The sequence below is a fragment of the Castor canadensis genome, chromosome 15 (genome assembly GCF_047511655.1).
Source record: "Castor canadensis chromosome 15, mCasCan1.hap1v2, whole genome shotgun sequence".
NCBI lineage: Eukaryota > Metazoa > Chordata > Mammalia > Rodentia > Castoridae > Castor > Castor canadensis.
The window spans coordinates 79,827,836-79,854,460 of record NC_133400.1 but is presented as its reverse complement, the minus strand read 5'-3'; the positions used below and the strand labels follow the sequence as shown (position 1 = coordinate 79,854,460).

Below are 26,625 nucleotides of genomic sequence, written 5' to 3'. Positions count from 1 at the left end.
AAGGGGAGGAGCAAGGAGCTAATCTCAGTGTGAACTATCAGTAAACAAATACAGGAAAGGCAGGAAAACTGAGTGAGGGCTTGCAATAAACCACTCCCTGAAGCAGGGAAGGTAGTGGAACACAGAGATCATCTCCTGGCCAGAGAGCAGCATCCAAAACTGAACTGCCTGGCAAAACTGAAATCAAACAGTGAACAATCATAACACACAGACAGTGGAAGGAGCTGATGGAACACTGAACCTACCCCTGAGAAAGCGGACAGGGCAAAGAAATAACCCCCAGCCATAAATCCCAGTAAACAAACACAGCAAAAAGCCACCTCCAAAACAGGGCAGGTAGTGGATTATAGAGATGATCTCCTGAACCAGAGACTGCATTCAAAACTGAACTGACCCACAACATTGGGGGAGGAGGTCACCAAGCAGCTGCAGCTGAAGGGTAATACAGAGATCAGCTGAGGAAATCAATAGCTCTGGCCACCCTGCATGATCTGGCAAACCTAACTCACCTCACAATTTCAATTGAACTGGTAGACAGAAGAACAAAACACTACACACAAGCCAATCACCTGGTGAGACCACATCAGAGCTTCAGCTTATATGCCAATACCAGGACTGGATGCTGGAGGAATAACTCCAGAACATAAACTAAGACTGAAATTCTATTGTTCCTGAACCTGGTGGGTTTTTTGTTTGTTTTTGGGTTTTTGTTTGTTTTTTTCTGTTGTTTTTCTTATTTGTTTGTTTTGTTATTGTGGGTTTTCTATTTTTATTTCTATTTCTATTACCTTTTTTTTCTTTCTATACTATCAAACCTTACCATCATGTTCTCATCCCTACTCTCACCTTTACTCTCCCTCTTTCTCCTGTGCTAAAATCCATTGATATCCTTCCCAACAACTTGTTCTGGCCCTTTTCACTCACTCTGTCCCCCTGCTCTCACCTTCCCCTCCTATTCTCCCACAACCTGTCATCAGACTATCCCTTTCTCCTACACACTCATCACCTGCTGACCAACCTACAATACCAATTTTACGCAACCTCAATCCCCTGCAATTCCTGACACAAGCACTCTCTACTACAACAGAAATACACCCAAATACACACAAGGACCACAAAAAACAGCAGCCCCCACATTGCTTCCCCTACCCCACTTCTTGCTTCCCCTTTCAGTGTGCCACCCTATCCAACTCCCCAAATTTCTTAGCTAGCCTAACAAATATTAATCCCCCAACTTCCACTGCTTATACTTACCAACAAGGGGTCTTCTATATAATATATAAACTACTGGCTGGATAGTGAACCTGTGAATTAGTTCTTGCTAAGTTACACAGAGACCAGGGACAGAAATAGCACACCAACCTAGCTAAGAACCAAGACGCACAAACCAAAAATTAAATAAAGGGAAAGAAAATATGTGACTAAAACCACCAACTAGCCTATCAAAAACATAGTTGTACAGTACCAAGTGGAGTGATGGGAAGAATAAAAAGGGATGGAAACCACTTTCCTCAAAAAAAGTAATTCAATACAGGATTGAGAGGGAAATGAAGAAAATGGATACCCACTTCCTGATGCCAACAAAACAAAGATAAGGAACCCTGCTATGCCCACAAAAAACATCCTGAAAGAAGAAATCCTGCAAGTAATCACTGAGAATTTCATGGAGAAGATAACAGATGTGCTTAACCAAAATGTACAAGATGCACCCAAGAAATTTTAAGACACCAAAAATAAGGAATATGAGAAGACACAGAAACAAATAAATGCATTCATAGGAGCCCAAAATAAACACCAAAGTGAAAGAGAGAGCACTATAAATAGAGAGATAAATGAATTAAAGATGAAAATAGAAAATATTAAAGAGGAAGTGACCCATGATAGGGAAAACCTCAGAAAAAAGAATCAAACAGAAACACAAAACTCAGTGGAAGGCCACTCCAGCAGACTAGAACAAGTGGAAGACAGACTCTCAGAACTCGAAGATAAAATAGAAATTAAAGGAAAAACTGAAGAACTGTTAGTCAAACAACTCAAGACCTGCAAAAGGAATATATAAGAACTCACCGGCTCCATCAAAAGACCAAACCTGAGAATCATGGGCATTGAAGAAGGAGAAGACGTCCAAGCAAAAGGGATTCATAATATAGTCAATAAAATAATAACAGAAAATTTCCCAAATCTCAAGGAAGTTTTGCCCATTCAGGTACAGGAAGCCTCCAGGACACCAAACAGACTTGACCAAAATAGACCCTCCCCACAACATATTAGCATTAAAATAACAAGCACAGAGAACAGAGAAAGAATATTGAAGACTGTAAGAGAGAAAAAAACCCAAATAATATATAAAGGTAAATCCATCAAAATCACAGATTTCTGAATGGAAACCTTAAAAGAAAGAAGGGTATGGAATGAGGTATTCTGGGCACTGAATGAAAATAACTTCAACCCCAGGATACTCTACCCAACAAAACTATCATTCAAAATAGATGGAGCAATAAAAATCTTCCATGATAAGCAGAAACTAAAACAATATATGACCACCAAGCCACCACTACAAAAGATTCTCCAAGGAATTCTGCACACAGAAGATGAAAGCAAATAAAACCACGAGAGGGCAGGCAGTATCAAACCACAGGAGAAGAAAAGTCAAGGAATCAGAGAGTAGCATTGATTCAACTAAACACAATCAAATCCTTAAACAACAAAAGAACTAAATGGCAGGAATCACCACATACCTATCAATATTAACACCGAATGTCAACGAACACAACTTCACCATCAAAAGACACTATTTGGAAAACTGGATTAAAAAGGAAGATCCAACAATCTGTTGTTTACAGGAGACCCATCTCAATGACAGAAACAAACACTGGCTTAGGGTGAAAAGCTGGAAGAAGATTTACCAAGCCAATGGCCCCTGAAAACAGACAGGAATAGCAATACTGATATCAGACAAAATAGACTTCAAACTTACATTGATCAAATAAGATAAAGAAGGACACTTCATACTAAATAAAGGCGAAATACACCAAAAGGAAATAACAGTTATCAACCTATATGCACCCAATTTCATCAAACATACTTTAAAGGACTTAAAAGCACATACAGACTTCAATACAGTGGTAGTGGGAGACTTTAATACTGCCCTGTCACAAATAGATAGGTCATCAAAACAAAAAAATCAATAAAGAAATTCTAGAACTAAATCATACCATAGATTAAATGCAACTAGCTGATGTCTACAGAATATTTCATCCAACTTCTGCTCAATATAAATTCTTCTCAGCAGCCCATGGAATTTTCTCCAAAATTGATCATATCTCAGGGCACAAAGCAAGCCTCAGCAAATATAAGTAAATAGAAATAATCCCATGCATTCTCTCTGATCACAATGCATTAAAACTAGAACTCAACAAAAACAACAGCAGAAAATATGCAAACAATTGGAAGCTGAACAACACATTGCTCAATGATCAGTGGGTCATTGATGAAATAAAAGAGGAAATTAAAATGTACCTGGAAGTTAATGAAAATGAAAACATTACCTACCAGAACCTATGGGACACAGCAAAGGCAGTCCCAAGAGGAAAGCCATGAGTGCATATATTAAATGGACAGAAAGATCTCAAATAAATGACCTAATGCTACATCTCAAACTCCTTGAAAAAGAAGAACAAGCAAAACCTAAAACAAGTAGAAGAAAATAAATAATAAAAATAAGGGCTGAAATTAATGAAATAGAGCCAAAAAAAAAAAAAAAAAAAAAACTGACACCAAAAAAACATATAAAGAACCAATGAAACAAAAAGCTGGTTCTTTGAAAAAATAAACAAGATTGACAGACCCCTGGAAAATCTGACTAAAATGAGAAGGGAAAAGCCCGAATCAATGAAATCAGAAACACAAAAGGGGAGATAACAACAAACACAAAGGAAATCCAGGGAACCATCAGAGATTACTTTAGAACCTATATTCCAATAAATTTGAAAATTTTGAAGAAATGACAAATTTCTAGATAACTTATAACCAGCCAAAACTGAACCAAGAGGATATTAGCCACCTAAACAGATCTATATCACAAAATGAAATTGAAGCAGCAATAGAGTCTTTCAAAAAAGAAAAGTCCAGGACCTGATGGATTCTCTGCTAAATTCTATCAGACCTTTAAAGAAGAACTAATACCAACTCTCCTTAAACTTTTCTTCAAAATAGAAAGGGAAGGAATACTGCCAAACTCATTCTATGAAGTATTACCCTCATCCCAAAACCAGACAAAGACACACCCAAAAAGGAGAACTATAGGTCAATCTCCTTAATGAACACTGATGCAAAAATCCTCAATAAAATAATGGCAAAACAAATCCAACAACATACCAGAAAGATCACTCACCACGACCAAGTTGGCTTCATCCTAGGGGTAGTTCAACATACACAAATCTATAAATGTAATACGGCACATTAACAGAAGCAAAGACAAAAATAGATGCAGAAAAAGCCTTTGATAAGATTCAACACCACTTCACGATAAAAGCTTTAAGAAAACTAGGAATAGAAGGAATGTACCTAACATTATAGAGGCTAGATATGACAAACCTACAGCCAACATCATACTTAATGGAGAAAAACTGAAACCATTTCCCATAAAATAAGGAAAGAGACAAGAGTGCCCACTCTCTCCACTCCTATTCAACATACCTCTGGAATTCCTAGCCAGAGCAAAAAGGCAAGAAGAAATAAAAGGAATACAAATAGGTAAAGAAACTGTCAAAGTATCCCTGTTTGAAGATGACATGATCCTATACCTCAAAGACCCAAAAAATTCTATCCCAAAACTCCTGGACACCATAAACAGCTTCAGCAATGTGGCAGGATACAAAATCAACTAACAAAAATCATTAGCTTTTCTATACACCAACAATGAACAAATTGAGAAAGAATATACGAAAACAATTCCATTTATAATACCCTCAAAAAACAATCAAATACCTAGAAGTAAACTAACAAAAGATGTGAATGACCTCTACAAGGAGAACTACAAAGCCCTAAAGAAAGATATCTAGGAAGACTACAGAAGATGGGAAGATCTCCCATGCGCATGGATTGGTAGACTCATGGCTATACTACCAAAAGCAATCTACAAGTTCAATGCAATTCACATCAAAATCCCAATGACATTCATCAGAGATTGAAAAATCTACCCAAGTGTTCATTTGGAAACACAAGAGACCTCAAATAGCCAAGGCAATACTCAGCAAAAAGAGCAATGCTGGAAGTATCACAATATCTGACTTCAAACTATATTACAAAGCAATAGCAATAAAAACAGCAAGGTACTGGCAGAAAAACAGATAGGAAGACCAGTGGAATAGAATAGAGGACCCAGTTATGACTCCACACAGTTATGCCCACCTTATTTTTGACAAATGCACCAAAAATATATGATGGTGAATAGACAACCTCTTCAACAAATGTTGCTGGGAAAAGTGGTTATCTTCCTGCAGAAAACTGAAACTAGATCCATGTCTATCACCCTGCACTAGTATCAACTCAAAGTGGATTAAGGACCATAATATCAGACCCGAAACTCTGAAGTTAGTACAGGAAAGAGCAGGGATTACTCTGGAAGCAATAGGTAGGAAGATTGAGCAAGGATTTCCTCAACAGAACTTCAGCAGTCTAGCAACTAAGAGAAATGATGAACAAATGGGACTACATGAAATTAAAAACCTTCTGCACAACAAAAGAAATGGTCTCTAAACTGAAGAGACAACCCACAGAGGGGGAGAAAATATTCTTTGGCTGTATATCAGACAAAGGACTGATAACCAGAATATACAGGGAACTCAAAAAACTAAACTCCCTCAAAATTAAAGAATCAATAAAGAAGTGGGCAACTGAACTAAACAGAACTTTTTCAAAAGAAGAAATCCAAATGGCCAAAAAACACAAGAAAAAATGCTCACCATCTCTAGCCATAAAGGAAATGCAAATCAAAACCACGCTAAGACTCCACCTCACTCCTGTTATAATAGCTATCATCAAAAACACTACCACCAACATATGTTGGCGAGGATGTGGGAAAAAGGAACCCTCGTACACTGCTGGTGGGAATGTAAGCTAATACAACCACTTTGGAAAGCAATATGGAAGCTTCTTTAAAAAGTAAACATAGATCTGCCATATGATCCAGCAATCCCACTCCTAGGGATATACCCGAAGGAATGCGATTCAAGTTATTCCATAGGCAACTGCACATCCATGTTTATTGCGGCACTATTCACAATAGCCAAGTTAAGGAAACAGCCAAGATGCCCCAGCACTGACGAATGGATTAAGAAAATGTGGTATTCAAGGGAGGGGTGAGGATAGGTAAGACACCTAAAAAATTAGCTAGCATTTGTTGCCCTTAACACAGAGAAACTTAAGCAGATACCTTAAAGCAACTGAGGCCAATAGGAAAAGGGGACCAGGAACTAGAGAAAAGGTTAGACCAAAAAAGAATTAGCCTAGAAGGTAACACACACGCACAGGAAATCAATGTGAGTCAACTCCCTGTATAGCTATCCTTATCTCAACCAGCAAAAACCCTTGTTCCTTCCTATTATTGCTTCTACTCTCTCTACAACAAAATTAGAAATAAGGGCAAAATAGTTTCTGCTGGGTATTGAGGGGGTGGGGGGCAGAAGGAGGGGGCGGAGTGGGTGGTAAGGGAGGGGGTGGGGGCAGGGGGAAGAAATGACCCAAGCCTTGTATGCATATATGAATAATAAAATAATAATAATAATAATAAAAGAAAATGTGGTATTTATACACAATGGAATTTTACTCAGCCATGAAGAATGAACTCTTACCATTCTCAAGTAAATGGATGGAACTGGAGAACATCTTAAGTTAGCCAGGCTCAAAAGACCAAAAATCATATGTTCTCCCTTATTTGTAGACTTTAGACCAAAAACAGATGCAGAAGTATTATTGAACTTGGGACAAATGCTAAGGGGAGAACACATACAGGAGGAATAGGGAAAGGTAGGAAAGCCAAAACTTGAAAGTGTTTGATGTGCCCACTGCAGAGGAGTGAATAAAGTAATCTTAAACTTACACAAGCCACTATGGAAAGGTGACCGGGAAGTAGTGAAGAGATCGGTAGAGATGAATCAATTCTGGCTGTAATACACTTGTGCATTGAAGCAACACAACGAATCTCTCTGTATAGCTATCCTTATCTCAAACTAGCAAAAATGTTATGTCGTCTTATTATCGCTATGTCTTCTCTTCAACAAAATTGAAGAACAGGGCAGAACAGGTTCTGCCTTGAAGTGAGGTTGGTGGGGGGGAAGAGAGAGTAGCTGGGGGGCAGAGATGGCCCAAACAATGTATGCACGTATGAATAAATTAACAAAAAAAAAACAAAAAAAGAAAATTAAAAAATATCTCTGTCCACTGTGCAAAAATTATCAGCTTCTTTCATTTAATATCTTTATGTACACATATTACAACCACAATTTCCTTTTTTACACAACTGGGACCATTTTTATGTAGTTTTTAAAATCTTTTACCTATCTAACCAAGTGATATAATTATCTCCCTTTGCCCTTAGACCTTGATCAACAATTTTTTTTTTGTAGTACTGACATTTGAACTCAGGGCTTTGGGCTTGCTATGCAGGTGCTTTACCACTAAAGCCATGCTTCCAGCCCTTTCTTCTGTGGTTACTTTGAAGATAGGTTCACAGTCCTCCTTTTTTGCACTTTCTGCTGTAGCTGGGATGACAGCCCTGTGCTACCACATCCACCTTTTTTTCACTGTGATGGCAGCCTGTCCAGGGTAGCCTGGATCCCAGTTACTGCCAAAATTAGCCTCCTTATAACTGGAAGATAAGGCACCATGCATGCCACCATGCCTACTATTGGTTGAGATGGGCACTCTCGAACTTTTTGCCTGGTTTGTACTTGAACCACAATATTTGCCTCCCAAGTAGCTAGGATTACAGGTGTGAGCCAGTGGTACCCTGCTTATTCAATAATTTTAATGTCATGAAAGTCAGTCATGTGAATAGGCTACAATTCACTGAACCATTCTTCCTTAGTAAGCATTTGCCTTTTCCTCACATTCTCATCGTATACTCAATGCTACAGGTGAATTCTCAAACATGGCTCTTGTGTGCATCTCTGACAGTTTTCTCATGATCATTTCTTAGAAATAAAAATTCTGGGTTCAAGTACAGAATTTTAAGGTTTTACTACATTTCGTTAAACTGCTACCATTTTGCTGGAGAGAAATTTATATGCCCCATAGCAGTATACAAGAATCACATCACTTCTCCAGCACTTAATACTGCCCTAAAAATATCTGCACATTTCTCCTTGCTACACATTACTTATTTCTTTTTTGATTTGTATTTTTTTGATTACTAGTAAGCCTTTGCCTTTTTCCCCCATGCTTCTTAGAGGTACTTCCTCCCATGTGTACTTTTCATATTCCTGTCTAGAGAGCTCATGTTTTGAAAAAAATTACTTATAAGTCTTAAATATTGCTATGTTTTTACTAATTCTTTGTTGCAAATTTAATTTTAGGGTAAGTCTTCCCAATCCACCACTGTGGTGGCTATTGTTCTTTCTCCTGCAATTTCACAAGCTATAAAATTAACTTAGAAAATTCAGGCTGAGACAAATACTGCACCTGTAAAAATGACATCACCTCTACTTCCAAATGGGTGATGGCACCTGGGGATTCATCTTCCAGTGGACAATGTGCTAACAGGAAGTTATCCAGAAATAAGAAGCTGAAACACAGAGTCCATTGAAATGGAAAGTACACATCCTAATGAATTTAGGACTTTTTGTTTTGATTCTGGCTTTTTGCATTGTTGCAGTGGTCTTGGTTCTGAGGGCTCAATTGGGAAACTGACAGGAGGAAATACAGGGGAGAGGTAGATCCCTCTCCCACAATCCATTGAGAGTACACCTCATCTTTACACATCTTTTATTGTGAGACATCCAGGTGTTGGCAGCCTTCTCAGCACAAAACTTATGCTTGGATTTATTTTCATTTCCATATATATCACTGTTGTTAAGCAGGAAAGCTGCCTATCACAGATGTTAAACAACTGGTTGTTTGATGACTCTGCAAAGGCAGTTTCCACACTGGGTGTGGTGTAGATTGTGCACATTTGTACAACTTCTTCCAAGAGACTTTGATGTATGCTGGATAGGAGCAGATTTTCTGCAGTGACAAAAAACATACTTGAGTTTTTTTCTCTCTCTTGTTTCTCTCGTCTACCAGCCACTGGCAGAAATCACCACTTCTTCAGTGAAGGAATGCTACTTTCCAAAATCTTTTGGCAGAATCTCCTAGCGATTTGTTTTTCTGTCCCTTCCTAATTTAGAAACAGTCTCCAAAGGAAAAAAAAAGCTGACAAACTGATATGATAAGAAACCAACTCTGATTTAATTTCAAATTTCTTTCATGGAAAGTTTCAGAGCTTATTATCTACCAATAAAATGGAACAACATAAACAAAAATGTATATACTCCAAGATCAGATTATTTTTCATTCTAATCAAGAAGCAACACGTGATACAAATTCAAGATTTATTAAAATCATTTGTAAGTTAAATGAACATAATAGCTTGGTGGTGAAGGAAGCCTTTTAATGAGGCAAAATAATGAGTTATGTGAATAAACAGAAAGAATGAAAAGTGTTAACTGTGACATTTAAGTGGTTACATGATTTTAATTATTCTTTTGATAATAAGCCAGCCTTGTGATGTCTATTCAGGGGACTGAAACCTGTGCCTACTATGGAATTTGCAGTTGAATTACAACTTTGTTTCCTGCATTTGGCAATTTTCAGGAAACAAATGAAAATGGTTTTAAGACCTGATAAAAATCTACCACTTACCAAAAGAACTTCAAAGGTAAGGTGGTAAGCATTAGAAAGACAAGAGTGAAAAGAAAAAAAAATTTAAAAAGCCACACACGCATTGTATTTATTTGTGAGACAGAGCAAGACAGGTCAGAAGGGTTAGTCAGAGAAGAGGCTGGAAGCCCAGTCCATGCCAGCCCCTCATTTGTTCTTGGCTGCCAGGGGCTTTCGGCTGATCTTTTTCGATTTGTCGTTGTTCTTCTTTGGGGGTTCTGGATTCGCCTGCATGTGTCTACCGTAGAGGCTGAAAAGAGAGAGAGAGACAGAGAGAGAACCATGAGGTGTGTTTTGCTAAAACAAGTTTCTATTGGTAGAGCTTTAAGTAATAGGTTAATCTGCAGAAACAGTCAGTGAGCCAGAGAAAGCCAAGAGGTCACTATTTTCTCCGAGCCTTAAACAGTATTTAATAATTTAAAATTGTCATACACACACACACATGCTTACACACCCTATGCCATGGTGCTCAATCATGGACAAGTCTTCTGGAATTTCACACTCCCTGGGCAGGGTGTGAAAACAGCACAGGAAGTGATCTTCATTATTATGAGCACAAGTAATGCTCAAAAAGTCATTTCAGGTTGAAGGTCCAAAGGTTGTGAATGTTTCACTCAACAATGACAAAAGTTGGGTTGAATTAAAGAGAGAGACAGAGTTTTTGTTTGGTGAAAAGTGTATATCATGCTTGGCCTGAAAGCCCAGAGGCTGGACAATGTGACAAAGAGCAATGCTGTCCCAGCCTGTGCTGGCTGCTCACATGTGACTGACAGCGTGGGGCTGGCCACCACACATCGATGCCACGTTAATAAATACTGCTGATTAAATGTTGACGACGTGCCCTACAATTACAGTGGATGGTATTCACTGCAGAGCAAAGCTGGCTCCATGGCTGAGAGAATTTAAGTGAGCAGTAGATAGTAATTAATCCATAATTTATGAGTAAATTCTGATTAAACTAAAACTGTAAAATAAATGCAGCTCAGCCTTAACTCTCTTTATTGATATAACTTTGTCTCCTTGAGTACTGTGGGTGTCTCAGCTCTCTCAGCCGCTATGGAGGAAAGATCTGTCTCTGTTGGTTGCACCTGTCTTGTATCAATGGAACGAGAGATGACACAAAGACTAACCTCCCTGTTCAAGGTGTCTCTGGTTCTACTATTACTCAAGAATATCACATCCATTCTTTCACAATCTGTACTTCTTTATTTTTGCAGTGCTGGCAATGGACCCAGGGCCCTGCACATACTAGGCAAGTGCTCTACCACAGAGTTATATCTCTAGCTCCAAAACCATTCTTGGTATTTTGTGGCCACATGCAGTATGGCATTGTTTGGCATACACTGGTGTTCTTGATGTTATTAACACCAACTGACAGGATGAATGGAGGATCTGATATCATGATTAGGGAAAGCTGGATGTAGCATTTTGGTAAGTCATACAGTATTCTATTTTTTCCAGAGTCTTCCGAGTGTCCCTGTAAGAGCAATATGAGCAGGCTGTACCAGCCAGTGGTGATGGAGAGAGGTCTCTGCCCTCACGGAGTTGAGAATGCAGAGTTTGGACCTAGCAGAAGGTGGACCTACAGAGGCAGAGAATGGACATCCAGCCAGGTGCTGGAAGTGTTTTGTGGTTAGAAGACACCATATGCACTAGACAGGTAGCATGAGAGCCTGCAAATGGGCTTTCAAAACTCTGTGGCAATTAGAAGTTTTGAGAATTTGTGCTATCATAATGAAGAGAACAGACTAATCCTACCCAGCCTAGAAGTACCTGATCTACAGCCACAAGTCTGGTCTGCAGGCCCTAAGAGGATCTGCTACCCAGAAAGTGCATCCTTAGACCTGCAGAGGCTCCCTTCAACCATGGTTTATAAAAAGTGACAGATCCCCTGGAGACCAGGTCATGAACTCCTGAGGGCCCTGGAACTCAGGTAAAGAACCATTGGTATAAGGCCAGGTATGATGATGCACACCTATAATCCCAGCTACTCAGGAGGTAGAGACAGGAAGATTGTGGTATGAAGCCAGCTGGGCAAAAGCAGAAGACTCCCTTGGATAAATAAGCTAAAGCAAAAAGGACTGGGGGTGAGGTTCAAGTGGTAGAGACCTTGCCTAGCAAGCATGAGGCCGTTCAAACTCCAATATTGCTTAAAAAAAAAAAAAACCCTCACAAAAAATTAAAATAAAAACATTCTTATATGGAGAAGATAGTGCAACCTCACCTCTGTTGCTGCCCCCAAATCCCGGCATTATCTAGGCCCTAATCCGTGAACCTATCCACCCCTCCCCAACATCTCTTTCAGACACATCAAACAAGTAGGAGGTAACCTGAGCCAAGACAGACATACATTACATTCCTCAGCTTGGTCAACACACTCTGAAACATACTTTATCCTTTGGCCCTTGCCTTTCTCCTCCTCGTGTGTGCCTGCTATAGTCCAGGCCACAGACCCTGCCCAGGGGCGTTATGAGATAGTATGAGATCACCCAGAGGGCTCTGGTCACCAAAGGCCTCTTGCCTGGCACCAGGCAAAGAACTGATTCTGTTCCGTGAGTCCACAATGGCAAGTGGGGTGTCAGTGTCTTCAGCTACACAGCTTTCTTACAGCCTCACGTGTCTTTGCTCTTTTCCAATTCCTTATCTCACAAAGGAAAAAGAAATACAGTATAGATCCTTGGCATCTGTGGGTATGTGGTTCCAAGGAGATTGCTGCTGAGGAAAAATCATGCCTGCTGAGGACGCAGAGTTCAGCACTGTACTAAGGATGCTTAATTCATTTTTCTGACAACGCTGCCCAGCTGCTAAAGGCTGCCCAGGCTGCTTTTCCACAAATCTCAAATTTTAACTTTAGCACTTGAATTCAACAATTTACTTTGCCATGCTTTCTTGTCACCGTTTGCCTTTTAGGAGGCAAAATTAAGAATGGGGAAACACTCAGCAGATCATGCAATGGTTTAAACACAGCTGATGACAATGAGGGACTGAGAGCTTCTTCAAATCCACTGAGCTGTGCAATGTATGTGGGAATCTAATGTTTTTGCTTTTGAAATTTCTTTTTCTTTCATTTATTATTTTTTGACTGCTCTAGGTCAAAACCACACATAATAAATTTTCAAATAAGGTGGTCTCATTGTATGCATGGTCTTACTCAGACAACATGAAGCTTTAAGGATTATAAAAGTCCTCAGCAATGACTCCATAAGTTCTCATGCATGAGACCCAAAATACTTGGAAAGGAGAATGGGTAACAAAAAGAAGTCACGGGAAGGGGAAGGGAAGTCAGGTCTGGGAAAGGCCTGCTCTGTGTTATGCTCTGAATGAGGTGGGCAAGGAGGACTTCCCCGGGGGGAGGGGGGTGGGAACACAGCTGACCTTGCAGAGGGAATCCAGTGAACAGAGTTCAAAAGGGGGTACAAAAGCTGCCTGGCATCAACAGGTCTCCTCCCTTTTTAAGGAGGGAACTGGAACATTCCCATGTTACAGCTACTGCCTTTTATACTCAGATCCCACTGTGTATGCCTAGACTTCCCAGAGCTGCCATGCAAGTCAATACAAGGGGCCACGCAGGAGCCACAGGCCTGGATGTTTAAATCTTGGGTTTGACACTTACTGTTGACTCTGGGTAAACATCAACAACTTTCACCTCACCCTCCCTGCCATGCCTCAGTTTCTTCATCTGTTAAGGAAGGGGAATATCATTTTCCTGACAGGGTGGCTGTGGTGGGCACCACAGAAAATCAACAAATGGCCTGTGCTTTTGAAAAACAGGACGGTTGTGGAGCTGTACTCAGAGAGATTAAATAAAGATAATTATACGATTGCCTTATTTCATTTGGGCTTCTTCCCCTGACAAATAACATAGTATTTTCTATCAATGTTAAATCCTCAAACACCTCTGGAAAAAAAGGTTTTAATCCTCTTTGAAGACAGCAACTAAGGCCAAGCTAAATGCATTGCCCCACTTCCACAGTGACTCATCGCAGAGCTGGATGACGCTGATGTCCCCTGTGTGATCCTTTCATTCCTCCAGCTGTGTGGGCAGATGAAAGTGGCCTTATCATGGCTAGCCATTCCCGCCTAGAGATGAGGAGGAGGCAGGATGGGAACAATGTGCATCTTAGGGTCCACAGTCTTGAGGCTCCATTCCTGGCCCTCCCAGGTATTAGCCATAGTGCTTCAATTTGGTAGTTATTAGTCATAGGATCTCCATTTAGTAAGTAAGTGTGGCAGACAGATAACTAATGGTAGTTACATCCTAATTCCTGATCCTTGTGAATGTGTTATGCCAAATGGAAAAGGGAGTAGACATGAAAAAGGACCTTGGCCTGGGAAGACAATCCTGGGTTAATGGGGTGGGCCCAATGTTATCAAGAGTGATTTCTCTTTTGGGGTACTAGGAATTGAACTCAGGGTCTCACCACTTGAACCATATCCCCAGTCCTTTTGCTTTTAGTTTGTTTTTCAGATACATTGAGTGATCTTTTCTCTGGGCTTGCCTTGGATGGTGATCCTCCTACCTCTGCTTCCCTAGTAGCTGGGATTATAGATGTGAGCCACCACACCTAGCCCTCCATGGAGTCTTCAGAAGAAAGAGATAAAGGGCCAGAGTTAGAAACATGAGAAGATGCTATAGTGTTGCCTCTGAAGATGCAGGCAGGGGCCGCGAGCCAAGCAACCTTTAGAAGCTGGAAAGGTGAGGAAATGTACACTTCCCTCAAGTCTCCAGAAAGATGTGACACTATATTGACACTGATAAAGCTCATTAAGTTACAGCAATTTGTTACAGCAGCAATGGGGAACTGACAGTCAGTTGAGTACATACGAGGATTTTGCTTCATTTCATTAGGAAAAATGAAACTTCCTGTGGTATCAACTCATTGGGAAGCAGGAAAATTAACAAACCTAAGTCTTAGGAAGGACATGAAGACTTTCATGCTGCGAAGGTGAAATGGAGTACGGTTTCCCTCAGAAGTGAAAACAGGCAGGCAAAGTGTCCTCTCTGGCCCTGATGATTCCTGTACCTCCTTCTCTGAAGGTAACGCTCAAGGTCCGGGTTGTGATGTGGCTGGAATTAATTTTTGGAGATGAACAGTGACAACATAGAGAAGCTCGTGCCATTGAAAGTACTTTTGTTACTTGTAGTTCCTGAAAGGAGGGGGCAAAGCATGTCACACAGGGCCACACCTGCAGGGAAGTTTCTGCACTGGGTAACTGGAGTTCTCTTGGTTGTCTAATGCCTGGACCTCAGGTGACATAGGGCAGGGAGAATTTGACTGGTGTGAGAGTGAGATGAAAGGAGGTAGCTGTGGAGGGAGGTGGGCTTTGGGCTGATTGGTTTATGCATGAAAGGCTCTCACAAACAAGGTATTTGCCAACTGTAGGAATCAGGTAGCCCTGTGAGGGGCACTATCTCCTGGGCCAGCAAGGTCTCCAAGAGGTCCAGGGATCATCAACTGTAGAAAATAAAAGAATGATTCACACAGTTCCAAACCTTCCAGATAAATTTTGTCTTCTTGCTCACTCAATTTCCTCTTCTCTGGATGTGCATTTTTTTCCCCTTAGAGTCTCAGTGAGTCCAACCTCTCTTGCTTGGCCTGTTCTTTCCCACCTCCTACACCTAGACAAACCCTGACAATGTCACAGACCTGGTAGTCCTGTCACTTCCCAGGCAGCTTGTCCCCTCAGCTCTCTCACAGGAGCACCAGCCCTGCCCTATATGAGGGCATTCTGCACTGTGGATTCCTGGAGAAGAGTCCAGCTTTGCACTCATCTCTGTATTCCACACTCTGCTCTATCTTGAGTGATCTGTGGCCTTGGGACTATCACTAACTTGATGTCTTCATCTGCAAAATGAATGAAAATCCCCAGCTACTTTGGAAGGCTGAGGGAAAGTAAGACTAAATTAGACACAGAAACAATCCTGTCCATGTGGGCCCATAAGAGATAGCTGTAATTTTTATCTTTTTTTTGTGGTTGTTTTGGTTTTATTGAGACAGGGTCTCACTATGTAGCTCAAGCTGCTTCTCACTCACAATCTTCCAGCCCCCAGTCTCCTCCTGTGTGCTGGGATTACAGGCATGTACCACCAAATCCTACTTGCCACTTTTAATATCTTACAAAGCTCCATGACTCAGGCTACTTGGCCAGGTCCTTCTACTTCACACAGCTGCCACTACACCTGAAGCATGGCTGGAACCTGCATTGCAGTCATGTGCCTTGTGCCTTTTGTGATGGATCCCTTTGTTGGAAGGGCTGTAGCAGGTACTGTTACCTGGCTATGGCAGCTTGTATGTGTTGACCGAGGGAGCTGGTTTGAGGTCACCCATGAGGCTGCAGCCACTGGTGGGAAAAATGCTCAACCCAGAAAATGGAGTGAACATTTTGTACAGAGTCCTAGAAAATCCTCTCTCTGAATTTTGAGGTCTGTAGAGGATAAGTGGGAGATGATTAGAGTGAAAGAAGCCAACAAAGAGCTCTCTAAGGTGATAGGAAAGGATCCATTACTCTCAGGAGTCTGACGAGCAGGCTTCTGTTGCAAAGACAATTCAAAGGCGAGACGCCTGTGAATGTTCTCAGCTGTGGAGATGAGTGAACTCGCCTGCTTAAGCTCACGAGGGGTCTCCATTCTTGTCTGTGAAGACCATAATGGAAGTAACATTGTGAAATGATTCTGCAGACTGTCTGGTTGGTCACTTTACAGTCACATTAATGTGGCTACAGACTGGCCACTTTAAGCTCCATGCCCCAGACAACTCTTGCACACCAAAAAATTCCTTAAGGACTATGATATGTATGATATTCTATCATTGATACACAAGTTTTATTTAATATGGGAGCCTTCAATTTTGGGAAAAATACAAGCTCATTGTTTCGGTTGGCTCCTAGGGTCTCTGGCTGATCAACTCGTCCCTTCACTGTAGTAGTAAGGAAGACCACTGTGGCCTATCCCATTCTTTCTCGAAAGTTTTCTCTCTTGGCTACAAGGCAGTCCTGGTTCTTTCTGTCTCTCTGGAGACCTCTTCAGTCCTGTGTGTCTGCTTTTATTTCTTTGAATACTCTTCCCCAGAAACACCATCTAATTTTAGAGCTCCAGTGATTTTCTCCAAGCAGCCTTCCAAAGTCAACACCCTCTTCAGTCTGCTTGGAGACTCAGCTATAATACCCAACAAATCACAAGAGAGACCCCCTTCTCCTGCTTCCAAAGGTCTGACACTTCTGGTCTCCAGACATCCAGGATCAAATATTGATGTTAGTTTGATATCTGCTTCATTTTTTGGTTACCAAATTGGTAGAGTTTGTTGTTGAGTTTGATACAAGTTTCCTCTGCAGTAGGAATTCTTAGCCTGGGACCATGGCAGTACTGGAAATTTAAGAAGTTACCTGTGTATGTTTCAGCTGAAAGGGCTGTAGCTTTCATCAGCTTTTCAAAAGGTTCATAACTTAGTGGGGTCATTAGTCACTTTGTGGTATTTATTTATTCTGATTTCTAACACCCTCTAACTTTATCCACTTTTTTTTTTTTTTTTAGTCAGAATCTCATTATGTAGCCAAGAGTGGCCTTGGACTTATGATCTTCTGCCTCAGCCTCCCAAGTGCTGACATTACAGGTATGTACCACCACACCTAGCTTATCCACTCTTTTTTTTCCCCTCCTAGTTTAATATAGGCCCCAGTCACATGGCCATTAGATTATGGCAGTAGTTCTCTTCTTGGTCTTCCTGATGTGGATATCTCGTGTCTTCCAGTATGTTCTACATTTGACTGACAGAAGAGTACCACCTTGGTGCATGCAGGGGTGTCAGCATCACTGTCCCCTGGATTAAGAACCCCTCCTGGCACCTGGTATAGGGCAGCCATAGCACATGCCATGTGGGGACCAACGCGGTCAACTGCACCTTTCCCTGTGTGCTAACAGGCATGAGGAAGGTATGACTGGGCTGGAAGCAGGCAGTGCAGAGTATAGGAAAGATGGATCCAGAGTGAGTTCAGCCACCTAAAACCTCAAGTCCTGTATCTTTCCAGTCTCTGCCATCTTAACTGGAGAATGCAAACATCAGTACAATGTACCTCGAAGATGTGCTGGAAGCAAGATTGGCATGGAATCATTAGGGTACTTCAAAAACTAAAAAAGTAGCAAGTTGATCTGAAGTCTGGGATTAGCATTTCCTGCCAGCTAGCATCCATTTAGGTCTAGGTTGATCTCTCTCTCTCTCTCTCTCTCTCTCTCTCTTAATCTCTCTATCTGTCATATCTGCGCAGTTATATCCTGCCTGGGTTCCTTTCTACAATTCAGGTACCATTTATAGTTTAGGGCCTTGAGGCTGCTGACATGCATTCAATTATTCACTGTTGCAACAATCCAATGATGTAAGTCTGGTTATTATCCTTCTTCTTCAAATGAGGAAGTAAATGCTTTGCAACTTTAGGCCTGGGTCGAACCCAGTCAATTACTCCAAAGTTCAAACTTGACTAAATTATCTTGTCTCATGTTTTGGATTCTCTTCTCCTCTCCTCTCCTCTTTCCTCCTCTCCCCTGCCCTCCAGCCCTTTTTGCTTTAGTTATTTTTCAGACAGGGTCTTGTGCTTTTTGCCAGGGCTGGCCTTAGATTGCAATCTTCTTACATATGCCTTCCCAAGCAGCTGGGATTGCAGATGTACACCACCAAGTTCAGTTTATAGGTTGAAGTGTGGTCTCACTAACTGTTTTTTCACTTGGGCTGCCCACTAATAGCAATCCTATCTTCACCTCCCAAGTAGCTGGGATTGTAGGCATGAGCTACTGTGTCCAGCTTTCAGTTTTGTTTTCTTAATTAGACTACCATTTTCTTGAGTGTGTGGAATATAGACTTCACTTCTTTTGTATTCTGTAGATGCAAGGCACTGTGAGAAACACATTGTGTGTCATGTAAATATTGTGTTTCAGGATGCCAGGTATATGAGAGGCACAATATGCTGTTCTGAAGTCATTTGCTCATGTCATATGCCTCCTTACTGTTGTTTTGGGTGTTTCCATGGAAAAACCTTATACAGACCAAGAAAAGAACCAATTTTAAAATCTAAGTAGATGGCCAGCAAAAGTAATGGAAAGAAATAATGTTACTTATAATCTGTAATCTTGTGGTTGGACGTTAAATTTAAAATCTCTGAAAATAAATCTGTGGACAAGTGTGAATCCTAGATTATTAATAAGCATTTGCAATCTCTTTATTTATCCTATCTAGCAGCTATGAGGGGCTGGCGACAGAACCTTAGCACATAATTTGCTGAATCTTAAAGAAAAAAAAAAATAACCACTGTCCTATTCCTATGAGACGTCTCATTAACTCAAAAGGCAATGGTTTTTGTTGAGCAAGGTGGTTCCATGCAATCCACTAGTGACAATAAGAGCCTTTCACAGTCTTCTCCATAACCCTCACTGTCCTCCATACCAACACACAGTGCAAAAAGAAAGAACACACATACCTGTGCGGACAGCACCTATATAAATAGCCAAAAGGAATGGCTGCACAGAGATACTGAACCACATAAAAAAATGACTTAAAATACAAGGCGGATTTCAAAACACCACATGCATTCCATACTTGATATCTGCCCACTAGATGGGAGGAAATGAGGCCTTTGGCTGAACAAAACTAACAATATCACGCACAAAAGATGCTCATTAAAGTTCATCATCCTGTCTTCTCTAATGATGCTTTTACTTAATAAAAATTCCCTGAGCAGTCACAAGGATATCAGGCAAGGTCTTTGGTTATGTATCAGAGGTCTGTGCTGTCACCAGCAAACATGCAGTTCAGGAGGTCCGGTCCCTGGGGAAGGAGTAAATCCAGCTTTCACAGAATACATGCAGAGAAAAATCAATAACTGCAACTTGCTTCCCTGCTTAAGCATTTAAGAAAATAGGTAATCCTTTTAAATTAAACTGCAAAGTGCTAAATGTTGCAATTTCTGGAATAAACTGAAAGGCAAAAAGAAATTAAGTCCAAGGACACTTGGAAGTTACCCAGTGTCCAAACAAGTTACTGCCCGATTCACTCCAGATCTGGAGTGAATTTATTTTTTAATGAAGAGAAAGAATTATTTTAGTACTTGGCACATATAGAGGCTAAAAAGAGACCCCCCCACAAAATATGTCTGTCTGTGTGTGTCACATACACACAGACATACAAACCTATTCACAAATATAAAGAAGAAAGGAACAAAGTATTATTTTATGGGAAACTTACTCCTTCCAAAAATTATTCTTAAAAACTACCATTATGAAAATCCACTAACTTGAACCTTACTCTGGAAGGCCAAATAGTAATTTTCTAGTAGACCTCGTAACATCGACCGCTGGATGTTAACACAGTATGTCCCGCCAGTGCAGTTGGGGTAAAAGGGAGTCAACCATCCCAAAACTTGAACAAGGGAGGTAAGAGTCTCACCATGTGTTCAATGATAAAAATCAACATGAAATGAATCAAAGCAGAAGCATGATAAGCCACCCAAAACAAAACCAGCATAACTCCCAGGCTAGTAGACTTTACTGTAAGCAGACAGAAGTACTGACAAAGCTGGAGAGGTGATCTATTCATCAGAAGGGTGGTGGTCGGCAACAGCAACAGTGGGACCATGAAGGTTGTGGGAAGCCACGGCCCTCCAGAGAGGTGGTAGGAACCACAGGCTCTGAGTTCTGGGTATGCCCAGGTAGAAGGACATCACCATAAGGCGGCAGACACGGAACATGGTGATGCTCCTACCCTGCTAACCCTAATTTGCACCTGCACAGTCCAGCCTCTGGACAGCTCCCACTCCTCTTCCACCATGCCCCTTCCTCTTCCTGCTCCCCATCCCAGACTCTTGCCCACCTCTGATTCTGGCTCTTCTGGAGGTCTCCCTGACATGGGCACTATTACTGCCCTCATTTTACAGGAGAGGAAACAAATGCACAGACACTTTAAATTCCTTGGAGGAGAAGGCAGGGCTTGGACTCTAGAGTCTATAGGATGCTCCCTGGCATTGGTGTCACGGCTCAGCCTTTAGCCTGTCAGGGTGTCCTGTCATACTGACAGGAGGTAAACGGCTCTTACACAAGCAGGTAGCCCATGCCAACCAATGAGAGAAAAATGCCTAGGGTCTTAGCTCAAGTCCTTTCTTTTCTGTTTTACTTGAATTAGGGATGACAGGCACCCAGACCTGCTGGTACCACATCTTGGCATGGTGTGATGAGAGCCTGCCTAGGAGAGACAACTTGCACAGAGAAAAAAAACTGAAAGATGGAGAGAGAGACTGGGCCTATGATATGGTTTGCTCCCTAGATCACAACGTGCCTGAAGGGCACTGTATAGCTGGGTTGTTTTTAGTATATGATCATCAAGTAATGCCTTCTTACTCATGGCAATCAAAGGAATGCTGAGCGCAGACTAACGTCATTATTCCAGTCTACTTCAAACATGAATTACCCAGTGAGGTCTTCCTTGCCCATGCATTCTTTGCATGTGTTAATTTCCTTCCCACCAAGTATCATAATGCAGTTATTTTGTTTATTTGATTGCTGTTATTTCCTCTCTCACCTAACAAAACATTAGTTTCTAGAGAATAGAAACTTGTCCATCTTGTTCAGTGCCCTCTGTGGACACTATGGGCACACAGAAAATATTTGCTGTCTTACGGACTGAATGACCGTGCACTTGCTAGGATGTATTGAAAGTATCCAACTCTGTGAATGACTTCCCAACTGGATGATGAATGCCTCTGGAATGAGGGGTTTGTCTAAATCTTTTTTGTTTCACCAATTGCAGTGCCTGGACAACAACAGTCACTAACAAATATGGACTGCCTAATAGATGGAATGAATATCTCAGCCAAGGAACATTTCCTGATGCCTCCTCCAGCCCTGCATTCATCTGTGACTATCAATCAGCCTCCCAATTACAGTTGTCTGCTGAAGGAATATGTGCCTGGCAGGTCAAAGCAAGCATTCCAGTCTCTGGGAAAGGTTATCTTCTGTCATGGAATTCTAGCTCCTGTATCAGTTTGTTATACGTTTTCCTCAGTGTGTGGTGGGGTTTCTGAGGCTAAAAGCAGAGGCATGATGGAACACGTGCCACCACGATGCACTGTGAGTTGCGAGGCCAGCTGAGAGCCATGCCTTCTTTCTCTTTCTCTTCTCTGTGGAGATTCTCTTTCACATTTGTAGGATGAGGGGTATCCAGTGAATTCCTTTATGGTACAATCCAAATGTTAGTAGTTGTTTATAAAAGAGAATTCAGTTGAAATGAACATTATAAAAGCAGTGATTCTTTTCCTTCCTTTTTGGAAAACAAATTAAAAATGAGAATGAATTTTTATTATCATGGAAGAATTGGCATCTTTCTGGCTACTGATGTTCTTTCACAAGCAGCTCAGGGATGTTTCTGACCTCTAAAGTCACTGAGATACTTGTGACAATAGCAAGACTCGTGTAGCACTCACTACATATTAGTGTTTTACAACGGAAACTTCTATGGCATTTTCTACACACTACCTCATTTATTTTGTGTCAATGATATCACAATTACAGATCTGGTGTCACATATCAGAGAATGTTAGTATGCAAAAGAGAAGCCCTTGAATTTTCTCTTTTGTTTTTAAGATAAGAACAAATGGTAAAAGCATCCAGACAGTATTACTGTTACTACTACCATTGTTACTGCTGCTTTTCCTCCTCCTCCTTTTTGTGGCTAACAGTTTGGATTATCTGTCTGCTTTTGGGAGTGTCTGGCCCTTTCTGTTTCTCTCAGTCCAGGTGACTTAGTGATTTTACCTTAGTAGGTAACACATAGTCAAATCAATGGAAAGCTGGAAATCTCATTAGATAGGACTACAAGGCAATAGGTATCAGAGTGCAGGGCCAAGAACACTGAATGGAGACTTAGAATGTATTGGAATGAACTCACTAACTGGGTGTTCCTATGTTTCCTCAAATAGAAAGTGGGGTCTTTGGATTTACATAATAACTAGTCTAGCCCCCCCTCACTCAAAGGCAGGTGCCTCATATTGATTAGGCACTCTATTTGACCATACCTAGAACCCAGAGACAAAACACTATAACTAAGGATTTTGGCCTGGTTAGAGTTAGGCATCTGAATGGAACTTAATACACTTTACCTGTGAAACTTGTATAGCACCTCAGTTACATTAACTCATTTGTCCCTTAAACAAATCATGTTAAATAAATCTTCAAAAGACCCACCTTTCTGAGGTTTGTGCAATGCTATGGTTAGATTACCGCACAGTGCCTAAGATTTTAGAGAGCACTACATTATTTTCCTTTTCCCTTCCACTGTGCAAGGATTTAGGGGGAGGTGAATCACATTCCACTGACAAACAGAATAAAGATAAAAACAAAAATAAGAAACCAACACAGGTTTAGGAATCAAAGTCAGAAAGTCTCCAGCTACCTGGTATCCACCTGATGCTTTATCTATGAAGTTCTCATCAGATTGACTTCAGGAAAAAGCAGCAACAGATACCTGCTACCTTTACCTGGCAAAACCCAAGCCTCTCCTGTAAGCTATGTTCTGTGTGAAGTGGCCAACACCATCCTTGAAACATGACAGGTCAAGTGGATTGTGCTTTTCCTCCATCCAAGATCCCAGTCTTTGAATTATTGGAGATACAGAGGACAGCAGCAGGGAACAAGCCCAACTCTTGGTGGGCAAGAGCACAAAGAAACAAAGAGGTGTTTGGGGAAAAGTTACCAACTGTCACAGGAGTAATGGAGAAGACATCCATAACAGCTCAACAGAAATCGAGTCACAGGAGTAATGGAGAAGACATCCATGACAGCTCAACAGAAATCGAGTCACAGGAGTAATGGAGAAGACATCCATGACAGCTCAACAGAAATCGAGTCTGGACTCTACCCTCCTTTTTTAGTTTTTAACTTGTGTATTTTGAGTTTCATGGAAAAAAAGATACTCCCCCAAAAGGAATGGAGGGTTTAAAGTTTAGAAGATCCTTTCAGCCTTGGTACACTCAGCAGATTTAATATTTGTCATTCATTCTCTCTTAGTTACCAGATTTTTAAGATTATCAGAACAATTTATAGTTTGCAAGTGCAAAAAGGTTAAAGATTAAGATGTATGTAGTTTAGGTTTGATGTGATATAAAGTCTGTGAGAAGATTCCAGGCACCAACAAAGAACCTAGGAGGGGACTCTAGGATGTACTGGGAGGAGGACTCACTCTCTAGGCTCAAGCTTCCCTGGTTGGATGCCCCCAACAGGCAAAGATGTGGCTGTGGGTGGGGAGGGAAGGGCTGAAGCTTGTCACAACAGCCCCTTTCATCCAAGAATCTCAAGTATTTCATCGAAGAATCTCACCCACAAAACACCCCTGAAAGGTGTTAGAACATTCTAAATGCAGATGGTGAACGTAAGGTGGAAGTAAAAGTGTGAGGTAGAGATGCCAGAGGAGCACAATATCTGGGAAGCTCTTTCCTGCCCAATATGACGACACCAGGGATGGAAGATCCCAAAGGAAACACACATACAGTAGTGACACAAACACCAACAGCCCCATTCTATAATAATTGGCTCCAACTACCTGAAGAAAGAGAGGTGAGGAGGGTCTACAGAGTTGACTGAAAGTGGCCATAAGATGGGACATCACAGTCAGGAAAGAGAGATGGTGCTTAGATAAAAAAGGGTACAAATATTAAATGTGCTGGTTACATTAGAACTCAATATATTTCCTAATTATATTTCTTATTGAGGTGTTTTCTCCATAAAATTCAGAAACACACAATTGAAAACTAGGAACGGTGAGATCCAAAGACTTGTCTATTACTGAGTTATCACAGAGGACTTCTCCTGTGATAATTGTTGCCTTGTTCCCTAACTGTCTTTTTGCAGGACAGTATCTCACCCTCTGGTCTCTTGGTATTCCTTTGCTTGGCTTGTATCTCCCAAATCACTGAGAACTGCAATCTGGATAACACTAACAGGGAGCCTTCTTTCAGGGGACAATGGCATTGACTTGACTTTTAATTCCACAATAACAAGCAATATTTGTTTGACTTGTGAATACTGGATTGAAGCAAAGGTTCTAGACAGACTTACTACACAGTCTGCTGTATGCTGGCTGGGAGGGAGGGAGGGCGGGCAGGAGAGAGAGAGAGAGAGAGAGAGAGAGAGAGAGAGAGAGAGAGAGAGAGAGAGAGAGAGAGAGAGAGAGAGAGAGAATCTTTCTTTCTGCTTAGCACCTGTGTAGAACTTAACATACAGCAAAATGTTAGAAATTATTCTGAAACTTATGTACAATTCTTGGCATCTGGACAACTTATACCAGTTATCTAACCTCTCTGGGAGTTGTCTCTCATATGCAAAATAGGACAATGAATGACATTACATTTTATTACATCCTCCTTAAATATAGAGTACTTAGCAGTGACCAAACAGGTGCTCAATAAGCCAAGGCTGCTGCAGACTGTGCTCAGAACTAGGGCTGTCCATTCTCAACTTGCGTGAAGCCACAAAACTGCAAAATTGCAAAATGCCTTATGGTTGTCTGCCCAACATTTTACACAAAACACAGTTTCTTTCCAAAGAGCTATTTTTAAAAATGTTGTATCATACATGCTTGGGGAAAATAGCAAATGGCAGAGAACATATGGAGGGTCCTTGAATATGAAACTACCAACAAGTTTAGTCACTTGCCTTAGCCTGGTCTTCATTTGAGTATAACACATAAACCATGCTAGTTAATGCCAAAGATAATAAGGGATGAAAAGGTTCATGGTCATATGCTCTGTCCAGGGTTCTGAATGGGCAGCTCACCAGTACTAATTGAAAACATGAGTAAGGGTACTGAGTGTACCTCCAGTCTTCCTCTTGCTCAGCCCTCCCATTCACAGACTAAGCTGTTCTCGAATCTATACACACGGGAACCACATTACGTAAGAGCCAATAATCTTTATGGTAACTCTGCAGTGAAAGTGTCATTTGTTGTAATGAACACTGGTCATAAGTTAAGCCCCTAGCTACTTTCTCTGTTATTTTTCATTACACTGTTCCTTGCTCTGTTATATTTCAGGAGTACTGAGGGAATTCATCCAACTCTGTTCGCTAGTCAGCTCTTCCTTACTCAGATTAGATTCTGCTAAAATGCAATGGAGTAATTTGCAAACACACTGATTCTTAAGGAAATGCATCAGACACTGGTTATGTGCTCTCTTCTGCTGATGCCAGCAAGCAACCTTCCCCTCTTTGCTTTCCCTCTGGATATCTGTCCCCTTAATTTGCTATTTTACTCTCTATTTATCTTCCACTCCATTCACAGTATGGTTCTCCAGGCCCAAATCTGAGACAGCATTAACTGCGCATTTCTGAGTATTTTTTCCAGCAGTAATAACTCTTTGTTCAACTCAACACCCAGAATAATGTTTCCAAAATCATCATGGCCTTTCGTATGGATCTCACTTGCAAACACCACCCTGCTTACATGATAGTCATTCCCCCTCTGGCTGCTTTAAAGGATACAAACTCCAAAAGGCACTCTAGTGAGGAAAACCTGGGATTCTTTCATTTTTTTTTAAAGCCAATATGAAAAATTCATTTGTGTGTTGTATACTGAGCACGACTGTGGAATTTCCATATGCCTCTGTGCTTTGTGTTCTCGGATCTGCTTATAAGGAGGCTGTGAATCCCCTGAGAAACCGCACCACCACCAGGGCTTT

General features: G+C 41.1%; 1 protein-coding gene across 4 annotated transcripts in view; it reads right to left on the bottom strand.

Annotated features, from left to right (window-relative positions):
• The window catches only part of Rsu1 (Ras suppressor protein 1), a 197,292-nt gene that overhangs the window by 6,398 nt on the left and 164,269 nt on the right, over positions 1-26,625 (bottom strand). For 2 of the 4 annotated variants that reach the window (XM_020161101.2, XM_074056592.1), the window contains one exon: positions 9,580-10,171. The exons of 1 other annotated variant lie outside the window; for it this stretch is intronic. In XM_020161101.2, the coding sequence (XP_020016690.2) occupies positions 9,900-10,171 (272 nt within the window). In that variant the 3' untranslated portion in view covers positions 9,580-9,899. Of the gene's footprint in view, positions 1-9,579; positions 10,172-26,625 lie in introns of those variants that run through there. One more of the 4 variants, XM_074056591.1, reaches the window with a different exon arrangement.